Source organism: Raphanus sativus, unplaced genomic scaffold (genome assembly GCF_000801105.2).
Source record: "Raphanus sativus cultivar WK10039 unplaced genomic scaffold, ASM80110v3 Scaffold1365, whole genome shotgun sequence".
NCBI lineage: Eukaryota > Viridiplantae > Streptophyta > Magnoliopsida > Brassicales > Brassicaceae > Raphanus > Raphanus sativus.
In genome coordinates this window covers 1-22772 of record NW_026616677.1, presented here as the reverse complement: position 1 = coordinate 22772, position 22772 = coordinate 1, and the positions used below count along the sequence as shown (strand labels likewise).

The 22772-nt window shown below is 35.8% G+C and overlaps 5 protein-coding genes and 1 long non-coding RNA gene across 9 annotated transcripts; 2 read left to right on the top strand and 4 right to left on the bottom strand.

Moving 5' to 3' along the window:
- Positions 1-399: 399 nt before the first annotated feature.
- On the top strand, positions 400-3098 carry LOC130504118 (alanine--glyoxylate aminotransferase 2 homolog 2, mitochondrial-like). The gene is made up of 8 exons (XM_056998700.1): positions 400-706; positions 1219-1449; positions 1546-1716; positions 1822-1965; positions 2050-2226; positions 2307-2532; positions 2606-2719; positions 2802-3098. The coding sequence occupies exons 1-8, from the start codon at positions 470-472 to the stop codon at positions 2930-2932; spliced, it is 1431 nt and encodes a 476-aa protein (XP_056854680.1). The 5' UTR covers positions 400-469; the 3' UTR covers positions 2933-3098.
- Positions 3099-7217: 4119 nt separating this feature from the next.
- LOC130504119 (uncharacterized) lies at positions 7218-9310 on the bottom strand. Of its 2 annotated transcripts, none has more exons than XM_056998701.1 (8): positions 9152-9310; positions 8760-9071; positions 8472-8631; positions 8263-8389; positions 8099-8179; positions 7916-8023; positions 7572-7841; positions 7218-7493 (listed from the first exon to the last, which is right to left on the bottom strand). In XM_056998701.1, the coding sequence occupies exons 2-8, from the start codon at positions 9055-9057 to the stop codon at positions 7395-7397; spliced, it is 1143 nt and encodes a 380-aa protein (XP_056854681.1). In that variant the 5' UTR covers positions 9058-9071; positions 9152-9310; the 3' UTR covers positions 7218-7394. The 2 variants fall into 2 exon arrangements, with proteins under 2 accessions (XP_056854681.1, XP_056854682.1); XM_056998702.1 differs by having other exon boundaries at positions 8760-9065; positions 9152-9309.
- A 337-nt stretch (positions 9311-9647) lies between these two features.
- On the bottom strand, positions 9648-10849 carry LOC130504120 (F-box protein SKIP19-like). The gene is made up of 2 exons (XM_056998703.1): positions 10669-10849; positions 9648-10248 (listed from the first exon to the last, which is right to left on the bottom strand). The coding sequence occupies exons 1-2, from the start codon at positions 10824-10826 to the stop codon at positions 9648-9650; spliced, it is 759 nt and encodes a 252-aa protein (XP_056854683.1). The 5' UTR covers positions 10827-10849.
- A 3972-nt stretch (positions 10850-14821) lies between these two features.
- On the top strand, positions 14822-16449 carry LOC130504117 (uncharacterized). Of its 3 annotated transcripts, none has more exons than XR_008941144.1 (5): positions 14826-15057; positions 15252-15321; positions 15457-15594; positions 15694-16029; positions 16105-16449. It is a non-coding gene; the product is annotated as an uncharacterized LOC130504117 (long non-coding RNA). The 3 variants fall into 3 exon arrangements; XR_008941145.1 differs by having other exon boundaries at positions 14827-15057; positions 15469-15594; XR_008941143.1 differs by having other exon boundaries at positions 14822-15057; positions 15252-15594.
- A 496-nt stretch (positions 16450-16945) lies between these two features.
- On the bottom strand, positions 16946-19032 carry LOC108847313 (uncharacterized). Its single transcript, XM_018620521.2, has 7 exons — positions 18876-19032; positions 18509-18793; positions 18244-18409; positions 17917-18142; positions 17725-17832; positions 17368-17637; positions 16946-17285 (listed from the first exon to the last, which is right to left on the bottom strand). The coding sequence occupies exons 2-7, from the start codon at positions 18783-18785 to the stop codon at positions 17187-17189; spliced, it is 1146 nt and encodes a 381-aa protein (XP_018476023.1). The 5' UTR covers positions 18786-18793; positions 18876-19032; the 3' UTR covers positions 16946-17186.
- Positions 19033-19522: 490 nt separating this feature from the next.
- On the bottom strand, positions 19523-21549 carry LOC130504122 (uncharacterized). Its single transcript, XM_056998704.1, has 7 exons — positions 21250-21549; positions 20978-21173; positions 20649-20886; positions 20426-20533; positions 20071-20340; positions 19915-19997; positions 19523-19562 (listed from the first exon to the last, which is right to left on the bottom strand). The coding sequence occupies exons 1-7, from the start codon at positions 21545-21547 to the stop codon at positions 19523-19525; spliced, it is 1233 nt and encodes a 410-aa protein (XP_056854684.1). The 5' UTR covers positions 21548-21549.
- Between the last annotated feature and the right edge of the window lie 1223 nt (positions 21550-22772).

Genomic DNA, 22772 nt, shown 5'->3' with positions numbered 1-22772 from the left:
AGTTTACAAATATATGTCAGTTTTACAACATTTAAAACATGTCATATACAAAAAAAAATCTATATTTTTAATAAGTATATAACAAATTCAAATTATAATTATTTAAACTTGTAAAGTGAAATTAAAAAAGAGAGGTGGAAGTGAGAAAGGGTAATATGACAAATAATGCATAAATATCATAGCCTAATTGATCTTATGGTTAAAGACTTGGTTTAAATCCTACTATGTATATGCATCCAAATTTCCCTAAATAAAAAGATAAAACGTCTCAGGGACCAACCAACCTGTCAAATCAGGTTCCGTGACTACATACACCTACGACACGTCAGCATTGATCCAATGGCGTCAAGCCTCGTCATCAAATCTCTCTCTATATAATATCAACATCATCTCTCTCTCTTCTCATCATCATTGTAACCATCGACATCGAAGCAGTCCTCTGCCAAAACAGAGAGAGATAAAATCAAAAATGATGCAGAGATTCACGGCGAAAAGATCGCTCCAGAACGTTTCCTCCTCCCTCCTGCGGCGATGCATCTCATCGACGTCTCAGACGGCTTCCGTCAAGGACTCCAACGAGTTTCTAGCGAGGCTTCCGCCGTTCGATTACACCCCGCCGCCGTACTCCGGCCCCTCCGCCGATGAAATCCTTAACAAAAGGAAGGAGTTCCTCAGCCCTTCCATGCCTGTCCTCTTCAGAAAGCCGGTAAACGTTTTTGATCGTAATCGCTAATTTTTTTCTCGATTGATTTCGTTTTTATTTTTTTGGATCGATTTGGTTATGAATCTCCTGATTTGATCATCATCCGAATATTCTGTGGCCAATGATGGAATCTATTAAATATAATTATAAATTTTTGTTGAATCTCTTTTTTGTTTTATTATTATTTGTTTTCAATCAATGTCACGTGGCCATGTCCGGTCTTATCCGTAGCATTGGCCATGTCCCGTTTTATGTAAAACACTTTCCATGTCCGGTCTCATGCATAGCCGAATGAAACTTTAGCCATGCCTGTCTGGTCTCATGCATAGCCGAATGAAACATTCATTTTGGAAGAAAAAAATTAAAAGAATGAATTATTAAGATAAATACAAAAAAATGTTAATATCCAAAATTTCATGACCGCTCTGCATGTGTAGGATTTTGCAAATTGAATTAGCTTGAATTTTGATTAAAAAATTGAATTTCTATTTATTTTTACTTGTGAATTGTTGCAGCTGAACATTGTGGATGGGAAGATGCAGTATCTATTCGATGAGAGTGGTAGGAGATACTTGGACGCCTTTGCTGGAATCGCAGTTGTGAATTGTGGACATTGTCACCCTGATGTGGTTGAGCCTGTTATCAATCAGATCAAGCGACTTCAGCATCCTACGGTTATGTACCTTAACCATGCCATTGCTGAGTTCTCTGAAGCTCTCGCTTCCAAACTCCCTGGTGATCTCAAGGTAATACAAGAACCATTGCATGTTCTGCTTTTCTTGTGTTGTGCGTTTTATGAACCAAATTTGATTTGCTTTATGGGGTTTGGTTGATTGGAATAGGTGGTGTTCTTCACCAACTCAGGGACGGAGGCCAATGAATTGGCGCTTATGATGGCTAAGCTGTATACTGGATGTCAAGACATTGTTTCGATTCGAAACGGGTATCACGGGAATGCGGCTGGAACAATGGGGGCTACTGCTCAAAGTTTGTGGAAGTTCAACGTTGTTCAGGTACTAGAGACTTTGTTAAACCGTTTTTTTTCCTTAAACTATGATGAGATACAATGTTGATCTGTGTTGTGATATTTGTTTTTTTTCTTCTTTTGTTCCTTGAAGACTGGAACTCATCACGCTTTAAACCCGGACCCATATAGAGGTGTGTTTGGTTCTGATGGAGAGAAGTATGCAAGAGATGTGCAAGATCTCATCCAATATGGCACTACCGGACACATTGCTGGTTTCATCTGTGAAGCTATACAGGTAACCAAGTGTTGAAATTTTATATTATAATCAGAGTCTGAATGAATGTTATTGACAATAATATTGCTGCGAATGTGAGAATAGGGAGTTGGAGGGATTGTGGAACTAGCTCCAGGCTATTTGTCAGCAGCTTACGACATTGTGAAGAAGGCTGGAGGATTGTTCATTGCTGATGAAGTACAGTCTGGATTCGCTCGCACTGGAAACTTCTGGGGATTTGAGGCTCACAATGTTGTCCCTGACATAGTAACCATGGCAAAGGTTAGTTGAGTGCGCCTCTACAGTCCTGAAAGAAGCAACAAATATTGACTTGTCTCTTCTTTGATGATATGTGTAAACAGGGAATTGGGAATGGGTTTCCTTTGGGAGCGGTTGTGACAACTCCGGAGATAGCAGGAGTGTTGACACGCCGGTGCTACTTCAACACATTTGGTGGGAATGCTGTGTCTACTACTGCAGGTCTCGCTGTTCTGAATGTGATTGAGAAAGAGAAGCTTCAGGAGAATGCATCAATGGTCGGATCTTACCTCAAAGGAAAACTCAATCAGCTGAAAGAGAAACATGAAAGTAAATCTCTCTCTCCCTCTCTCTAATGTGTCCTCTTGAACTTGCTCAGTGTGTTGATGCTTCTCTAATGTAGTTATTGGGGATGTACGTGGAAGAGGACTGATGCTTGGAGTAGAGCTTGTAAGTGATCGCAAGCTCAAGACTCCTGCAACGGCCGAGACTCTGCACATCATGGATCAAATGAAAGGTTTGTTGGTTTTTGCTTCTTTTCTACTAGTCTCAGCTCTTGAAACTAGACTAACATGTCTGTGTAATGAATGTTGTTACAGAGTTGGGTGTGTTGGTTGGAAAAGGAGGCTATTTTGGAAACGTGTTTAGAATCACACCACCTCTCTGCTTCACTAAGGAAGACGCAGATTATCTCGTGGAAGCGATGGACTACTCAATCTCCAAGATGTGAAGGAAACAAAAGAAAAGTATAAAATGTCTCTTTGTGGGAGATTAATAAGTTGTGGTATAATTATGCTTGTAACTTTGCTTCAAACAACCAAAAATGATTGATGAGCCAACATCTCGTTGCTTCTCAATCACTCTGTTTTCTTAATGAAAAACGTATTTTTCTTATATTTTACGAGCTGTGTCCGATTATCACGGTGACATTTCCAGTGATGATGTCAACCAGACTGTTGTTAGCCTGTCATGGTTTAGTTTGATAGGTTCTCTGCCTTAGATATTGACTAATACTTCTAAATCGTCTTCTTGAGCTGGGAGATTTGGCATGATACAGCTGATTTGGCATGATACAGCTGTGGGGTCTAACGGGACACTAACAGCAGAAAATAAAATTCAGAAAACCCCACTGGAACATAATGACCTGGTAAGTAGTTTATCTTTAAGTCCCATGACATCTCTGGATCAACGTGACCGAGACACAGAAACCAAATCTCCCTGTAAGAGTGTTCTTGATGAAAAACGCATAGATTCTTCACCAGTGAATAATCTAAACCTTTTAGAGAGTTTGATTATCGAACAGTCAGTTAAAGTACAGACAACTTGTGCAACCAGTGCATTAGAAGATGAAGAATTGGTGCAGGAATCAGTCAGATAGCCGACATAGTTTATTTCAAATGATTCATGTTCCAGTCCAAGGGTAGTCTCTCACTGAGTGTTCAATCTTAAACACTAGAAGTCCTTGAACCATCTTCAGAAGTGGTTAGACATGCTCTGATTAGCGGAGACAATGATGGAAGCAAGGTGGATCCAATTGGTTCTTCAAGATCTGGTACTTCTTTTGATGTTAAAAACTCTAACTTCCCTTCTGATACTCTGTCAATTAGTTCAATTTCTGAAGCAAGCAGATACGGTACACGCCATTGACAAGAAATGTATGGTTGATCATTCTTCAAATTTAGTAAAACTCAGGCACGTGTCCTCAAGTGCTTTTTGATAGTCAAAGTGAACAGGTACCTCTCGCTGAAAATTATGTTGAGACAAACTCAGAGGGTAATCTTGATGCTGAAACCGATCGAGTTACACTGCTAATGCAGTTGCTGGCGTTGATTCTTGCTTTAAGCTCAATTTCTGAGATCCCCAAGGAACACTCATGTGCATTTGGCAACACTTGTGGATGTTATATGTACTAGAACTCCATGAAGCCACATTGGAGAATGAAATTTCCATGTCTGTTAGATGTCAAGATATTGGTTCGATTTGGAATGGGTATCATGGGAAGGCCACTGCAGCAATGGAGGCTACTGCTCAAACCATGTAAGAGATGTGCAAGATCTCATACGATATGACACTACAGAACACGTTGCTGGTTTCATTTGTGAAGCTATACAGATAACCAGCGCTTTACTAGTGTTGAAGTTCATATATAATCAAAGACTGAATGATTCTCATTGACAAATAATATCATTACATTTTCTTCATATTTAAAAACATGATAACGCTTGATGAACAATGTACAGAAAAAAAATTTCACAATCCAAGAGATGTATGTTGATGGTGCAAATAATACGCATGTATCAAACCAATTCACCATCGATTACTTCTCCCATATCATCCACACTAGCCCCATCATGTGCACCTCCACCACCAACACCACCACCACACAACCACATCCTCCTCCAAAATCACATCCTTCTAAACCTGCTCCAAAAAAATCTACTCCTCGTCCAAAAACATCACCTCCTCAAAAACCTCCTCCCAAAACATACCTCTCCTAAACCTCCTCCAAAACCAACTCCAAATAAAAGTTAAAAACAATAGTGTAGCAATACCATATCAGTTTATACATATCAGTTTCGAGTTTGTAGCAATAGCATAGTAAATTTTGATTTAATTTAACATTGAATCAAAGTTTAAACACACCGTCAAACAATATGATTTCTTTATAGAAAAGAATACGACAAAAATATAGTATTCTAGGATTTCTATATAGATGCAGAGCTACCCGTTTGGTTTACATAGTCCACATGAGTCTATACAAGTCGATGACAAAAAAAGGACACGACAAAAAATTATAAAAAGGAAAAAATATAATTTTTATGAGAAATATATTTTGTTTAAAATATTAAATTATAGCATATGTAGAAAAATAAATATATGTTTTAATTAATAGTGTATTTGAGTGGCTTATATTTAATAAGAAAGATACCTATCAAACAAAATAAGAGAAAAACAAAAAAAGTATATGTAATCAACCGTTGAGAATACTCAAACGTAAAATGTGTGTTTATTATATAACATATTCAAAATATTATAACCAAGTTCTTGTTATGGGCCGGTATAAACTTAATTTCTTTTTTTTATGTATATAGAATCCATTTTCTCTATCATTTATACCTAAAATCAAAAACAGTATCAAATTTGCATATTGCTTTATTAAATATATTTCCTTAGTAAATGAGAGTATTGTTTAAAACCATGTCAGAGAATAGCTACATGTTTTCTTACTTCTCCATATCATCCAACTCAGCTCCATCATGTGCATCTCCTCCTCCTCCTAAACCTCCTCCAAAAACATCAACTCCTCCTCCAAAAACATCACCTCCTCAAAAACCTCCTCCAAAAACATCAACTACTCCTTAACCTTTTCCAAAACCACTTCCAAATCAAAGTTAAAACCAATAGTGTAATTCTTAACAGAGAAACCTTACAATACTATGAAATCATATAAATATCGTATTGGAAATGACTTGCTCAAAGTTAGTGCATTTGAAAATGAGAAATATATAGTTTTTATATATATGACAATTCACTTCTTTGCTTTTTCTCCTCTAAAATCGCCACATCCTCATAAACCTCTTCTGAAATAACGTGAAGTACATTATATACATATATATATATACACAATTCTAAGGTGTCAAGTTTTTGTAAGGCAGATAAATGTAAAAAAATGAATCTTTGATGGTATTATTATGAAGAACATGAGCCAAGCCTAAAGTTAAAAAAAGTTTGCTAGGTCCTTAAACAGATAATATTATAACATATCACCTAAAGCTATTTTAACTAATCAATCTCTTATAATTTAAAGAAGGTGGATAAAAATCTCTTATAATATGGTGTCATACAAGAACACAAACTGAAAAGAAAAAAAATGGATCATAGATTTGATTCTAACCAGGAGGGATTTGTTTTCCAAATGTCAAAGTACTGTATACTTTGTAGTCCTTAGAAAATGTACATACATTCAGATTCAAAACTTGTTAATCATTATAAAGAATAAAAAACTGAAAGAACATTCATAAACACACAAATATAGAAAATGACAAAAGTCAAGATTATTTTTTTCTTTGAAAACAATCAAGATGAAAGCCGAGCCCACTGTTGAAGCAAAGGGTTTCCGACATGATACATAGGAGCTCCTTCTAGGATTTCTGTATAAAGCAGTACCAATCCATCAGCGGTGTTCAAGACCGATGCTTTTCTAACTGGATTGTTGTAACGCATGATCCTAGAGCCTATAGAATTGGTAAGACCTCAATGATAATCTAGCCACGAAGATTTTCACAATCGCTTCCCCTGGAAGCACAAGTTTACTTTTTTCCTCTTCCATTATCAGAATTTTTAGGTTCAAGATTTCTTTCTGAACACGACACTATAAAAATTTGAGATTGCTTCTCTTCCCCTCCCCTTAATATATATAGTCTTTTTTAACAGCCTCTCCCCTCTAATATACTTTTTTTTTTTTTGGTAAAACGCCCTAATATATCTTCTGTGTTAATTGTCATATAATCAGTTTTGCATATACTATATTTTTCTTTAAAAATGTTTTTGGTAAATAAAAATTGTTACACCTACCAATTATTTTCTAACTTAGACAAAACCAATTAAAATTAGTTTTATTATTTGGATAAGTATGGTCTATTTTAGATTTTTTGTATTACTAAACAAGTCTAAATTTTCGAAGGGTGGACGTAAAATCTAATAAGGGACATTTGGGTATTCTGGTCAAAGTTGGGTAGAAAACTAGAGACTCATTCGTTGAACTTTTCAGATAAAAATATCTTGAACCTATTCGGTTGCATTAGTGTGTCTCCTTTTCCAAGTCACAGTCAATAGAGAATCTATGGCTTGGTAGTTTTTGGTACAACCTGTCATTATATGTTGCAACTTGCAAATAGAAGTCGGGACATTTGGAGAGAACAGCTTCTACAGAATTGTATCGAACGTTCAACCAGAAGGCCAACTTGCCGCCTGTTTTTTGAGTTGTATAAGTAAGAAAAAAAAAAGCAGCTGAATGCAAAAGAGAAATGCAATAGCACAAGTTCTATTCGTTTTTGGACAACACGCAACATTTTAATCTTTCACAACCCACACAGAAACTTTGAAAAACACATATATAGTACCAAAAGCTCAACAGAATCGAAAAGATAGTGAGAAATTCAACAGCACCATCAACATCATATCGTTCTTTATCATGTAAGATGATAGGCTTCACAACGCAAGAAGTCACACAAGGTTCCAAGAACATCTCTGAGCATTTCCAAAACACAACCCCTGTCAATGTTCTGCTCCTGCGGACCAAAATGAAAACACAATAAGCTTCACCTTCCAGTAGCGTTTCAAAGACACAAGAGAGCACAATAGTGTACCTGTAACTTAGTGTTCATGTCTTTAAGCATCAGCATCACCTCCCTCTTGACTTCCCCCGTTCCAATGCTCTCATTGAATCTATCAGTCTCTCTGACCCTAAGCCTTAGAGTTTGGTTATTGTAGACTGTAGCTTTAACATGACAAGATTCAAAGACACTGTATCCATTCCCAGATGAAGATTTACCAAACGGCCACCTTAGACCACCTTTCACATTTGGATCAACTCTAGCTGAATCAAGCAGCCCTTTGATGTCACTTATCTCTTTCTCCTGCTCATCATAGAAACATCACAAAAGATAAGTCCAACCGAAAATTTTTTTATCATTGTAAAAAATTAACTTACAGTGAGAGAGGTGATTTTCCTTTTGGCAGCTAGCATTAGCCTCATGTCAAGATTCTTATCAATGCAAGATACATCAAGAACCAAATGTCTTACAAGTTTAAGTTCGACCTGTGTCAAAAACAAGACACAAGCTGAGCCGAAATGAAGTTATTAGTTTATATACACAAATAACTAGAGACTTGCCTTGTACATACTGAGCCGCCCATCTTCCTTAACAGTACACTTACAGCTAATGGTTTCATTGGGACGAGTATAGTGTGATACCTAAGAATAAAAGCCATGACACAACAAAACATACTTCATACCACATTCCACAGGATAGGTTTCTAAGAAAAGAAAACAAGTACCTTCACAGTGTATCTTTCCTTTTCCAAGTCAATGCAGAATCCATGTCTTGGTACAAGCTCAGACTTGATATGTTGTAAGTAAGAAGTTGGGACATCAGTAGAGAAGATCTTATTCGAGGGTGTTTGCCTGGTTTAATGTTTTATGTATTAGAGGTAGATAAAAAGTGAACTTCTGTTAGCAAAGACAGTATAACAATTAAAACACTTACCCATAGAAGAAGTTTTTACCAAAGCTAGCAACCAATCTCAATACATGCTGATTCTCTCCATCCATTGCAGTCTTAGCTCGCTCATATGCCAACACCAGATCCTCCTGGACTTTCTCTGCTATTAACAGCCACCTAGTTCTCTCTTCTTCTTCTTCACTCTCTGCAATATTCATATAAAAGGCCCAATTAAAAACTGCTTCTTTTGGAAAATAGTCACTAGTATTTGTTATTTTTGTCTAAAAATAGATAGCCGAATACTTCAAGAAACTAACAAACACAGTCACTTACCATTATGGTCATTGATGTTCATCAGTATTGAAGGCTTTTTTCCTTTTTTGCATAGGACAGAGTCAGAGGACAAGGGAACAAGTTTAGCAGATGGAGGAATCTCATCTTCAATTCCGTTGGAGCCAATCAGAAACCATTTGGTAATGGAATCTCCTGAGTATATGATTCGGTCGCGTTTATCACTGTTACTACTGTTGAAGTGGAGGTTCTTCTTGAATTTTGTAGCTAGAGAATCAGGAACAGGGGAAGGCCTGTCCGGATCCTTCGAGTGACGCTTGTGTGGAGGAATATAAGACATGTCTGAACCTGAAACTATTAGGAAAAGATAAACGATGATCAAGAACAACTATTCATCGGCTCAGAGCGAAGATCACATAAGAGGAGGAGATTACCTTTTGTTGACTCAACTGTCTTTTGAATTTCCAAGTTCCGGCAGAAAGATCTTTAAAGGAGAACAGTGAACTCTAAGAGACTCTTCGCTCCCTTCTTTTAATCTTTCAATTGACTCTTCGGTTTCTTCAAAACTTTAATACCAAATTGTGTTTGGTTTCGATAGGAGGCCATCATAGTACATATGTCACTTTTTCTTTTCTTTTTTTTTTTATTTTGTACAACTCATAGTACATATGTCACTCATGTCTATCTTTCTTTCTTTCTTTCTTTCTTTTTTTACATTTTGATATTGGAGTTAAAACCTCCTTTCTCTGCAACAGTAAGGATCAAAGAGATGGACTCATGTTGTAACATAGCTTAGTTTTGATCTTCACGAAACTGAACAAGCTTAAGTACATTTTAGGAGAATTATTACTGCATATAAACAGAACATATTAGTGTTTCAAAAAAAAAGTGTTTCAAAAAAAAAAAGCAGAACATATTCAACATTTTAAGTCAAAAGGAAGATGAAACTATCACATAATCTGACACATTTTTAGAGTTTGGATATTCTAGATAGAACTCATCTTCCGACATTATATCAACATCAGAGTAGTCATCATCGGATGAACACACGTCATCATTAACCGTTGCATCGAACGGGTAATCACGAACCGAGTCATTAGGGGGTCTCACAACTTTGATCCTCTCAAAACACCGCTTCTCCAGATCGCCAACGAAGTTAACGTTGAAACACTGACGCAGATCAAGATGTTCCAGGTTAGGACAAGCGCTGAGGATGGCGTTTAAGCCAGCGTCTGTTAACCTATCCCCGAAAAGCTGGAGGTAGCAAAGTCCGGGCATCGTTTCAGCGATTGCTAGAGCAACATCATCGCTCTCATCTCGGGGACGCCTGTAACCCACGCAGTTTTTCTTCAAGGTCTTCAGATTCGGACAAGACTGGCCTATAACTTTCAGAGCCTCAGCCTCTCCTGATAAAGGGCAGTATGAAACCTCGAGTTCTTCGAGCAGCGGAAGCTTCGAAACTGCGTGCATAAGTCCCTCGCTTGTTATTTTATAGCCCATTGCAACTTTAAGGCTTCTCAGTTTACTTGAACTACAAATAGTTGAGAAGAAGGAAACATGATTACAAAACATTTCGTCCTAGCATCTCAATAACATAACGCTAACATATTAAGGCCTAAGAAACATAACAAATCAAGTGGATGTTTTCTCTAAACAACGATTCAAAAAATCAACTATATACCTGAAGCTAACTCTGTTCTAATTCTAAACATAGATTTAGCAAAACATGACTAAAATCAAAGTAAACCCATTTCTCTAAACAACGATTTAAAATTATCCTAATTGAATAAAAGTAAAACAATATATTTTCTAAATAGATATTTTAAAAAAAAAAATCGGTCTAAACTTTTAAAAAATTGATGTACACGTCAGCATAAACAATAATCCTCTTCAACATTTGAATAAAAGCAACATGAGGTTTAGAGTCACAGGAAGAGAGAGAGACTGGGACCTGTCGGCAATGTAACTGAGGAGGGAATCAGAACCGAAGTAGGAGAACTCGATCTCAACCAAGCCTCCCTGGCTACGATCAACAGTGTGCCGGCACAATCTCTCGTAGTACGGGTCTCCGAATTCTCCGGTGTTATGTATGACAATTCTGCGCCACATCGAAGGGTCTTTACAGAGGCGACGCCACGTGTTAGATTCGGGTTATTTATGGGCTTCCAACTTAAAACCAATTGGTAATTAGTGGATTGGTCCTAACTCTTTATATAGTAGTAGAATAATTCTTATATTTCCGATGTGGGATGTTTCTCATCAATACCCTCCCTCACGCTCAGACATCTAGGTCTGAAGCGTAAACAATGTGGGAATAACATCCACAGAGGGCGCAACATCAGTGTATAGTAGTTGTAGTGCGTGGACAATGTGGGAACAACATCCACAGAGGGCCCAACATCGGTGTAGTAGTAGTTGTAGTAAATTATGTCAAAGGATCTTATCGCTCTGATACCATATAAGATTTGGGTTAATTATGGGCTTCCAACTTAAAACCAATTGGCAATTAGTGGATTGGCCCTAACCCTTTATATAGTAGTAGATTATTTCTTATATTTCCGATGTGGGATGTTTCTCATCAATACCACGATCTGCACACTTCCTGAGCGTTATCCACTATCTCAATCGCGCCGAGCCGGATAAGAATCGATGAGGTCAGTTCAGGTGGAAGCTCCAACCAGTTTACGTATTCTCCTTCCTTCATCGTCGAACTAGGAGAAGAAGACGAAGAGGCCATTCTTTCCGCCATTCTTGTACAATCGCAAAATGTAGAAATAGTGAGAAATACCACTTAAAAGCGTAGAGAAGTTCTAAAAACTTATGTGGGCCACACCTTTTAAAGGCTGGGCCTAGGCCTTAATTAAATAATCTGTACCCATTATGCACGTCGTCGTCGTACTAGTCTCGCGAGTTACGCAGTTGCTCGCTCAAATCTTCTGAAAAGGTTAAAAGGACACACTGATACAGTGATACATCAAACCGTGCATGTTTTCCCGATATTTAGAAAAAGCTTTGTCTTTCGATACTTGCATGGCTTATGTGACTCAACGTTTTTGTTGAAGTTTGTGTGTTATTGAGAAAGCCACATGATCCAAAAGAGACTTCACGTGTCCGATTATGGTGGACGTTCATGAGACAGTGATGGATCACCCAAGAGAGAAGAAGAACAGGTCTTCAGGTGATGATGGAGGCGGGCTTTACTGGTAATAGCCTGTTATTCGCTCTTCAGACACGTCCAATGTTACTGGTATAACCGTATAATTTTGTTTTCCTTCCACACAAAGGGTTTTTTCCGTTTTCGAAGAAATAAAAAACAAAAGAAAAATAGATTTTTCATTTTCAGTAAAAACGAGGGTGATTCCTATTTTTTCTTCTTGCAAGGGTCTTCTTGTCAGGGATGATTGATCCTTAACAATGCATTTATGTTGATCCTTAACTCTTCATCATTCCAAGTTTCAACATCATAAAATATTTTAAATATTTTTGGTGTTTGATTATTTTTGGATGGATCAATCAGGGTTGATTGATCCTTAACAATGCATTTAGTTCCTTTGTTGATTGACTAAAATCTATAATATAATGAGCGAGTTTCTCTCCTGTCTATGTGACACGTGTACAGTATTGTGGGTCCCACATTTAAATTTTTTTTCCCATCTGTCGAGTGGGCTTGATTCTATGGGCCACGCTCTTGAATTTTTCTGCATCTCTTCCGCTTCTTCTCTGTCTCATTCTCCGTTGAACTATTTTTCTCTTGAACACTGGAATAATTTTCAGTTCACGTTAAAATCGATAAGTCCCACGAACTCTCTGTCTCCCTTGCTTTACAATCAAAGGGTGATGGGTATGAAAACCGAAGAACACCTCTAACCCTATAAATCAGAGATGGCTGAGATTGGAATCGAGCTTCAACAAACATGCTCTATGAGTATTTCTTCACCGAAAACATAGATCCCTTCTTCGGAAATATCATCCTCTCTGATGCTACTGTTGCTCAATCATCCGCCAGCTACTCAACTATCCGACATGCGACTTCCCAATTCATTCGCTGTAAGTATATATAAAACGTCCGATTGTCCTCTCATGTTCCTCTACTTTAACCATTTGGATATCTCTCAAACTGTCACACAAGCTTTCTCCTAATGTCAAATTAACAGATTCACTTCTCCGACTTGAAGGCGGCCGCAGCAAGGAGGTCGTTCCGACCAGACTCCTTAGGTAAGTTGATGGTCATGGTAGATTGCTTTCATAAGTTTAATTGAGCTTCAGATACGGCTTTAGATTTTAACTAGATTTTAACCCGCCCTTTAAAAGGGCGGGTATATTTTTTGTTTTATTTTTTCTGAGAAATTTAATTTTTATCTTTGCGTGTTTTATTCATATTTTTAATATTCATTTAATATAATTTTGGTAACTATATTAAATATGTCAAGTTGCATAATTATACGCTATATGCATTTAAGAAATTATTTTTAAACATTATTCTTAAAGTTTGCAATATATTATATATTTTTTAATAGTTACCTAACATAATTCGTCAAGAATATTTGTACCCAGAAAACTCGACTCGGATTCGATCCGAAAATTAAAGTTTTAAACTCTATTAGATTTGGCCTATATACTTGAACCGTTCTTATAGTGTTATATCTAAAAAACCAATATGAAATCCAATCCACACCGAAAAATGAACGGTTCGAGTATATAGGCCCGAAATTTAAGTAAAATCACATTCAATAAATATTTTTAATCGAATAACCTATTTAAAAACTGTTAAACTAAATAAGTGTATATAAATATTTATTTCTATAAAAGTTTACCTAAAACTCAGGTAAACCCTATTTTAACATCATGTACTTATTAACTATAAACTTAATATTTGTGTAAAATATTTAAAATTAGAAAAAAATTCATAGACTTTTAGAATGATCCTATTTTAATATCCAGAATAGTTATATTATATGCCTTGATATATCTAGATTCTGATACGCGTTTTGAAAGTGCATAAATATAATGCATAATTTCATTAATAATGTTACATATGTTTGCAATATGTAAGAGATTTATCTATTTAAAATATTTTTTATTTAAATCAGTAATTTTAAACCGGTATATAATATGATATTTAATCCGGTTGGATTTCAAGAAATATTAATTACTTAAAATTTTGATAAAACTCACAAAAACCGCTAAAACCCGAAATTACAAATTGAACTGATAGGTAACCGATATGTAATTCAGTTTGATTAAAAATTTATTTTAAGAAGGTTAAAATTTAATTTCAATGTCTGAATTAAATACTTGAATAAATTTAATTTTAATATTATATATTTTATTATATGTCGTAACTTCAACTTGTTACAAAAAATGTTTAAATTGTATTTGTGTAAAACAAAAAAAAAATAAAGAAAATAGATTTTAAAACTTTACTATATTTTAAAACATGTTTTTGTTTTTATATTGATATATATTATATAGTTATATATTATAATTAATTAAACTCTCTAACCCATGATTCATCTACGGTCAATAACCAATGATAGAAAAGTAGTTCGGTTTAATGTTCGGATTGTATTTAAAATATTTATTTCTTATAATATCTTATTTTTTAAGTTCCCATTAGCTTTTGTAGCCGAAATAATATTTATTAAAGTATAATATCAATATTAACATTTTCAAACGACATGTTTAATTATTGGGCTGAATATGCTCTATGATTAAACATAGTAGACAGTTAGCCATTGAGAGTAGTGAATCTCTAAAATATTATAAAAGAGGAAAGGTTAGTTACAAAATATGTACATAGTTGACAGTTAGCCATTGAGAGTAATCTCTAAAATTTTAGAAAAGAGGAAAGGTCAATTACAAAATATGTACGACTCAATTATTGTTTAATATCAAGGTATAATTCTTTTAAATAGATCGTACAAATAAGAGGTGGTTACCAGAGGTGGTTACATGTTTTGTTTAGATGTTATTTAATTCAGAATATTTAGTTACAGTTATTAATTATGTTAGACCCAACTAATATCAGTTGGTCATACTTCAACTTTAATAGTATTGATTACTTGCAAATTGATCATAGTGGTAATTGCTACAAGTTGATGGTCATGGTAGATTTTAATTATGAGATTTTAAGGTAATTGCTTCTCTCATTCAAGTAGCCTATCCATCTCTTCTAAGATGTCTGTCCTTATTTATTCCCCAGGTCCTACGTCACTTTTGATTATCTTCGCCTTGATCCGTTTTCTTTGAATATTATTGTCTGTCTTCTCCGATTCGAGGATTCACGTAACATCAAGAAGAACGGTGTGAGGATATCACTCTCCTGCTTCTAGATGAGAAGGTAACAACATGATAACCCTCACACCAACTCTTATATTCATCACTGTATCGTCAACACTGAAACCTAATTACTTATGTTCTTTAATTCTTTGTCTAAGCAGGATTCTGATTACCTTCCCTCTACTGATGTTTATAGTCATATACAGAATATTTATAAATTTATGACACACTTCCTAAAGTAATATTTATGTGCAGCTTGAGAGTTGAAGAAATAGAGGCTTTCCCACGTGTTGAGACAATGGGAGTAATTCAGCAGAAATATCAGGTCTTAATTGCAGACCTTCAGACGTATCTCTCAAAGTCAAACTACCATGTTTCCATAACTCTATTATCCTATCATGTGAAAACTATTTACAAATTAAACTATTCCCAGCTAATGTTCTCTCCATTGTCTCCGTAGAGACTCATGCAGTTGCTTTTACATGTTGAATCATGTCATGATGGAGTAGATGTCGGATGGTCAAATTTATCGGATATGAACGTTCACGAGGGAAAGCTTCTTGGTTGCTCATATAATCCAAATTGTGTAGACCTCTCGGTAAATCTCTCTTTCTCATGCATGCTTTGTTATATTTTGACCTGTTCCACAGTTTTTAAAAATCTTTAAGCCCTCTCAAAACTTTTATGGCACTCTCAGCGTACTGAGTCTATGAGTGGAGGTGCCACTCAGAACGGTCCTAATCAGTGAGCAAGCAGTTGAATCCAGAGCCGAACGTGTCGTTATTGGAAGAACTATGCCATATTCGTTGCAGTCCAAGGCGGCTAATTCTCGGAGGCTGTCTAGCATCAGAAATGAGCCGGATCTACTAACTGATTCGCTTCTTGAAAGATCTCAGTCTCAGCCGACAGAACCAAGCAATTTAGAAGACGGAATTACATTTATAAGCTCTGATCGTCCGTGCGTTGCAAGTGGTCCTTCATTTCTTACACCGGTTGCAGCAGGAAGTTGAACAAATTGGGGGCAACCAATGAGGTACGCGGATTTGTTGTATCATATGCAAGTTGTACCAAAATTTGAAGACAGGCCTCATAATACCCTTTCTTACAGGTACTGCAGGAAGAATCAGATGGAAATACACATCTACGGAAGATGTCAAATGCAGTAACAACTTTGAATTATGAGTTTCGTACCATTGGGGGATGGGCCATTACACTGTACTATTTTTACAGCCCAAACAATAAAAAGACCAAGAAGAAAGTCCACACACGAACAGCAAATTAGAAGTCAATTCCTACTCTCTCCGGAAACAAAACAAAGAATAAAATTCCTGGACACTGTATTTTGCAACGACCGTCTATCTTTGCAAACAAAAAAAATCTGAATTGATCCACTGTATGGCAAAAGCACAACAAAGTATTATTTTCGTGACTAATGACACCTCTTACATCTCAATCACTGCATATGAAATTATGTAACCGAATAAGGCCATACGTAATAACCAACATTTCGCACACTGTTATCTACTTAAGAAATAGTATAATTTCAGTAAAATAATAATTTATTTGTCGTTTAAATTGTTAAATTCAAAATTTATGAACAATATATTCTTTATGTTAGGGGAAAAAGTGGAATACACATGCATCGATTATATATATGCCACCACAAAGAACACCAACCATTTTAACTGCTCATGCTTGCACAGAACATCCACGACAACAGCACAGTAACACCCCAGAAACCGTACTAACCCCCACCATATAAAAAATATCAAAAATTGAACAACCAAAATAAAAACAAATTCACAAACAAGATTTATCCTTCAAAGATAGCTAAAGCAACAACGCCCATAACCCCGCGCTTGCGCGGAGTCTCCGCCCCTAGTGTTCACAAAATCAGGGTGTTGTGAAAAGAGGCAAATATTCCTTTTTGCTAATTACAGTCTCGTAAATATATAACTAGTCTTTTAATTGTGCATTAAATCAATACTCACTATGTTTTACAGGTTTCAGAGCCAAACCAACGTAGGCAGATTGACATGACAAAACAGAAGTTATGTTCTTTTTGGACAACATAAAAGTTCAATCCTTAACAATCCACAAAAATAACACTGAAACATTATTGCAAACACACACACAAAAAAAAAAAAGTTAAACAGCATCCGAAATACACCAGCAACATCATATGATTCTTTATCCCGTGAGAGAGACATCAGAATGCAAGAAGTCCCACATAGTTCCAAGAGCATCTCTAAGCATTTCTAAAACACAGCCCCTCTCAGTGTTCTGCTCCTGCGCACCATAAGGGTAATAATCACTGTAAACCTCATTTTCAATAAAAGGGTTTCAAAGACGCAAAAGAAAAACAATTTACCTGTAACTTAGTGTTGATGTCTTGAAGAATCAAAGTCACACCTCTCTCATCTTCCCATGTTCCAAACCTCTCACTAAATCCATTAGTCTCTCTGACCCTTAACCTGAGAGTTTTGTTTTTGTATGTAGTCGCTCTAGCATGACAAACCTCTAATACTCTGTATCCATTTTCAGATGAAGGTTTACCAAGCGGCCACCTTAATCCCCCTTCCACATTCGAATCTATAGTCGCTAGATCAAGCATTCCTTGAATGCTACTTGTCTCTTTCTCCTGCTTATCATAATCCAAATCTAAATCCAAGAAAAGCTAGCATAACTATTTTCTAGATAAATTGTAGATATATCTGAAAGAACTCACCGTAAGAGTCATCATCTTCCTTTTGCTGGCGAGCATAAACCTCATGTCTAGACTCTTATCAATGCAGGACACATCGACAACAAAATGCCTTAGAGGATTCAGCTCAGCCTGCACAAAAGAAGGTCAATGGTGATATTTATACGTTTTAAGATTCTCATCACAACACACACAAAGAGGGCTCTCAAGACTTGCCTTGTACATACTGAGACTTCCATCTTCCTTCACGGTACATTTACATCTGATGGTTGAACGGGGACGAGTGTGATGGGATATCTGCAAAACGTATACTTCCTTCTCCATGTCTAAACAGAAACCATGGCTTGGAATAGCCTTAGACTTTATGTTTTGTATGAAAGAAGTTGGGACATCAGTAGAGAATATCCTATTCGTTTTTTTTTCCCAGTGCTCAGCTTGACTCCTTGTTTCGTGTATAGTATATATGTTAGAAAACAAGGGCTAATGAATAATGATACTTGTGAAAAGAGCAAAAATCTAAGACTTTAACTTAAAAATGTTTACCTACGAAAGAGAAGTTTACCAAACCTAGCAACCAATCTCAGTTTAACATTTTCTGGAAGATGATGGCTTCCCTTTTTAGCGTGCTCATATGCAAAGGCAAGATCCTTCTCAACCTTCTCTGCTATTAACATCCACCGAGTTCTCTCTTCTTCTTCACTTTCCTCAACTATCATATTTTTTTAATACAAACATATTAAAATACTAAAACAAGAGACAGTTTATATTCTTTAGGCAAGAAGGATCATGGTAGTTACAAAATAGTTACCTTTTGAGGCATTAGTGTTCATCAATACCAGATACTTATCTCCATATCTTCTACATTCAGGAGAATCTGAGGACACTGGGACAAGCTTAATAGATGGAGGAACCTCATCCTCTATTCCATTTGTACCAATAAGAAACCATTTGGAAATGGCATCTTTTGAATATGTAATAACTTTGCCTTTAGCACTGCTGTTCTTTAAGTTTTCAAGAGAATCTGGAACAGGGGAAGGTCTGTTCGGATCATTTGAGTGTCTCTTATGTGGAGGAATATAAGACATGACTGAACCTGAAACTCAGAAAAGGAGAAACAGATTTTCAAGAACAGCTATTCATCGGATCAGATAGAAGATATCAAGTAAGGAGTTTACCTTTTGTTGACTCAACGTCTTCTGAAGTTCCAAGGTTCCTACAGAAAGATCTTAAAGGAGAATAGTGTCTTCTATTAAGAGACTCTTCACTCCCTTTTATTATTCTTCGATTGACTCATCGGTTTCTTCATAATTAAGTTTAATGCAAATGGTGTTTGGTTTCGTGGTCCATCTTAGTACATATGTCACTCATGTCATGTCTATCTTTTTTTTTTACTTTTTTGATTATTGGAGTTAAGATCCTTTTGCTTTAGGCTTTTGCAAGTAAAGAAGTGTTAGAAGACAAACAAAAAAAGAAGGGTTACAAGATTATGGGACGTGATCATTGATCAAACATGTGTACAACAGTACAAGACAGGAAAAATATTACAAATGTATATATTTTTCATATTTCGAACTATATTTTTTCTAATGATTCGGAATCTTTTTACATTGTATTTGTCTTGCTTAGTTTAGGATTAAAATCCTTATGTCATGCCAAGTTCACAAACATGACGTGACCCGTAACAAAACCAAGTAATGGAATGGTTTAGTCCGCATATGGTTTAATACATGCGAGCTCTACAGGTTTCAGACCCAAACCAACGTAGGCAGATTGACATGGATACAAAATAGAAATTATGTAATTTTTGGAACAACGCAGAAGTTCAATCCTTAACAGCCCCATAAAACATCTCTGAAACGTTACTGCACCAAAACACATTAAAAAAGAAAAGAGAATCCGAGATAGCAACAACAACATCATATGGTTTCTTCTTTATCACGCAAGAGAAGCATCGCAATCAGAGCCGGTCCTAGGGATTTAAAGACCAGAAGCAAAGAAAATAAAATTGGCCACTTTTTAGAAGGGAAAAAAATTTAAATAGAAAAAAAAACTTGAAATTACAACAAAGAGATTCGAACTGGGGTTGTTGATGTAGTCAGGAACATTCATTACCACTAGGCTAGTGAAAACTTGATGAAATTTGTGGCCGAAAATAATTTGTAAAATAAAAGGCTGGAAGCAGCTGCTTCCTTTGCTTCTACCAAGGGCCGGCACTGATCGCAATGCAAGAAGTCCCATATAGTTCCAAGGGCATCTCTAAGCATTCCTAAAACACAGCCTCTCTCAATGTTCTTCTCCTGCACACCATAAGGTTTAATAATCAATGTATTGCCTCAAATTTAATAAAGGTTTCAAAGCAGAGCAGTTTACCTGTAGCTTAGTGTTGATGTCTTGAAGTACCAGAGTCACCCCCCTTTCGACTTCCCTTGTTCCAAACCTCTGATTAAATCTATCAGCCTCTCTGACCCTTAGCCTGAGGGTCCGGTTTTTGTATGTAGTCGCTCTAACATGACAAACTTCAAATATTGTATATCCATTTACGGATGAAGGTTTACCGAGCGGCCACCTTAATCCCCCTATGACATTCGAATCTACAGTCGCTGAGTCCAGTAACCCTTGAATGTTATTTTTCTCCTTCTCCTAATTAACATAGAAAGGTAACCAAGCTGAGTCCATGAAAGGCATGACAATTCTCTAGATAAATGTAAATATTAAACTAACTCACAGTGAGAGTCATCGCTTTCCTTTTGCCGGCGAGCATAAGCCTCATGTCAAGATTCTTATCAATGCATGACACATCAATAACCAAATGCCTTAGTGGATTCAGCTCGGCCTGCGACATAAAAAAGATGTTTATATGTTGCTCAGAGCCTCAGAATAATATTTATCAAAGAAGAGAATTCACTCAGATTCTTATTACAGACACACAAAAGGCTCTCAAGACTTGCCTTGTACATACTGAGGCTTCCATCTTCCTTCACGGTACATTTACATCTGATGGTTGAATAAGGACGAGTATAATGCGATATCTGCACAACGTATACTTCCTTTTCCAAGTCTAAACAGAATTCATGGTCTGAAATAGCCTTAGACTTTATGTCTTGTATGAAAGAAGTTGGGACATCCGTAGAGAATATCAGATTCATGTTTTCTTGTGAATATTCAGTCGCATGACCAGCTTGACGCCTATTTTTATTAAGTATATGTTAGAAACATGAGGTAATACTAATGATATTTGTGGGAAAAAAAATCAAAGAATAGAAATTGAGATGCTTACCTACAAAAGACGACTTTGCCAAACCTAGCAACCAATCTTAATTTAGCATTATCTAAAAGATGATGATCCTCCATTCCCTTCCTGGCTTGCTCATATGCCAAGACAAGATCCTTTTCAACCTTCTCAGCTAGTAACATCCACCGAGTTCTCCCTTCTTCTTCACTCTCCTCAGCTATCATATACAAACATATTAGTACTACACTAAAAAGATACAGTGTCTCTCTTTTGGCAAGAACGACCATGGTAGATACACAATAGAAATACTGTATAACCTTTTTGGACATTAGATTTCTTCAGCACCAAAGACGTTTCTCCATATCTGCTGCATTCAGAAGAATCTGAGGACACTGACACAAGCTTAGTAGATGGAGGAACCCCATCCTCTATTCCATTTGAAGTAACAAGAAACCATTTGGAAATGACATCTCTTGAATATTTAATAACTTTGCTTTTAGCACTGCTACACTTGAAGTCGATATTTTTCTTGAATTTTGTTGCTAGAGAATCTGGAAAAGGAGAAGGTCTAATGGGATCCTTCAAGTCTCGCTTGTGTGGAGGAATATAAGACATGTCTGAACCTGAAATCCAAAAAAAAAAGGAAGTAAAGAACAATGACTCGTCGGCTCTAGTTCAAGCTTAAACTTGGAGCACAGAGAGGAGATGCTTAGTAAATCACATCTTACGGAAATAATAGAAACGAGAGCAGAGTTTTTTCAGTTATTACAAGATGTATCCAAACTCCAAAGGAGCGACGAGGTAAAGAAGTGAACTCTAAAGAAGTAAGTTTTAGGTAAGAAGAGAAAAAAGACGTTAAACGTACATATATACTATGACAGGGAACTCCAAGAGTCTCTTATCTTTTTTTTTATTTTTCAATTGACTCCTCGGCTTCTTCCCAACAGTAGCAAAATTCGTGTTAAAAAGTTACTTAAAATATAAAACAACATGCAAATATTCAAATGATTACATTATTTTTGCAGTTGTTGGAAAAAAAATACCACATCCACAAGGCTTGATGTATGAATTGGTATATATATATCTACGCTGAAGCGTCACGTAGCGTCAGACGCATATATGGTATGATGGTATCGTGTCAGAACGTCCAATTGTTTCTCTAATGTGCACTAATTCCCTATAAAACACTTTAATTACCACCTAACAAATTCTTGATTATTAATTATAGTGTTAATAACAACATTTAGTTAATTAACACATCTTATATCCGACATAAAATGTATGTAGTTATTGACACATGAGACTTTTCTTTGATGTATAGACATTTAACAACATGTACTTTATGTAGTTGCCAATTATTATAAATTATACTAGATCATGATCCGCGCGACCGCGCGGATTTTATTTTTTTATTTTTAATATATAATTAATAATATTCTATAATAGTTGATACAATTTGGAATTTGTCCTTTTCACATAATTGGTTTTATATAATTTTGAGTTTGTCTAAAAACAATATGTGTTTAAGAACAATGTTAAAACTGTTTTTCCTATTAATAATCTTTTCAATTGTGTAGTATTAGAGATATAAAGTGAAACTCTATAAATTAATAATGTTGCGACTATACCAAAACTATAATTTTTTATTAATTTATAGAGATTATTAATTATGGAGATACTAATTGAACAAAAACTCAATTTGAAACTATTATGAAATTATACTAATTTATAGAGATATTAATTTATAGATTATTAATTTAAAGATGTTTACTGTAACTGTATAGTAAAACCACTAATATAATATCAACCAATACGATTTGGTTTTGACATTGTGCTTTTT

Bases quoted from the DNA above. Each gene is read 5' to 3' on its own strand.
- LOC130504118 (XM_056998700.1), top strand. From the start codon at position 470: ATGATGCAGAGATTCACGGCGAAAAGATCGCTCCAGAACGTTTCCTCC. The intron at 1,966-2,049 runs GTAACCAAGTGT...ATGTGAGAATAG, and splicing joins TCATCTGTGAAGCTATACAG to GGAGTTGGAGGGATTGTGGA. The intron at 2,227-2,306 runs GTTAGTTGAGTG...ATGTGTAAACAG, and splicing joins ACATAGTAACCATGGCAAAG to GGAATTGGGAATGGGTTTCC.
- LOC130504119 (XM_056998701.1), bottom strand. From the start codon at position 9,057: ATGTCTTATATTCCTCCACACAAGCGTCACTCGAAGGATCCGGACAGG. The intron at 8,632-8,759 runs GTAAGTGACTGT...TGAATATTGCAG, and splicing joins GAACATCAATGACCATAATG to AGAGTGAAGAAGAAGAAGAG. The intron at 7,494-7,571 runs GTACACTATTGT...TTTGGTCCGCAG, and splicing joins ACATGAACACTAAGTTACAG to GAGCAGAACATTGACAGGGG.
- LOC130504120 (XM_056998703.1), bottom strand. From the start codon at position 10,826: ATGTGGCGCAGAATTGTCATACATAACACCGGAGAATTCGGAGACCCG. The intron at 10,249-10,668 runs GTCCCAGTCTCT...AACTATTTGTAG, and splicing joins CTCAGTTACATTGCCGACAG to TTCAAGTAAACTGAGAAGCC.
- LOC108847313 (XM_018620521.2), bottom strand. From the start codon at position 18,785: ATGTCTTATATTCCTCCACATAAGAGACACTCAAATGATCCGAACAGA. The intron at 18,143-18,243 runs GTAAACATTTTT...ACACGAAACAAG, and splicing joins GGTAAACTTCTCTTTCGTAG to GAGTCAAGCTGAGCACTGGG. The intron at 17,638-17,724 runs GTGAGTTCTTTC...TATGATAAGCAG, and splicing joins GGAAGATGATGACTCTTACG to GAGAAAGAGACAAGTAGCAT.
- LOC130504122 (XM_056998704.1), bottom strand. From the start codon at position 21,547: ATGTCTTATATTCCTCCACACAAGCGAGACTTGAAGGATCCCATTAGA. The intron at 21,174-21,249 runs GTTATACAGTAT...TTTTTAGTGTAG, and splicing joins GAAATCTAATGTCCAAAAAG to TACTAATATGTTTGTATATG. The intron at 20,887-20,977 runs GTAAGCATCTCA...TAATAAAAATAG, and splicing joins GGCAAAGTCGTCTTTTGTAG to GCGTCAAGCTGGTCATGCGA.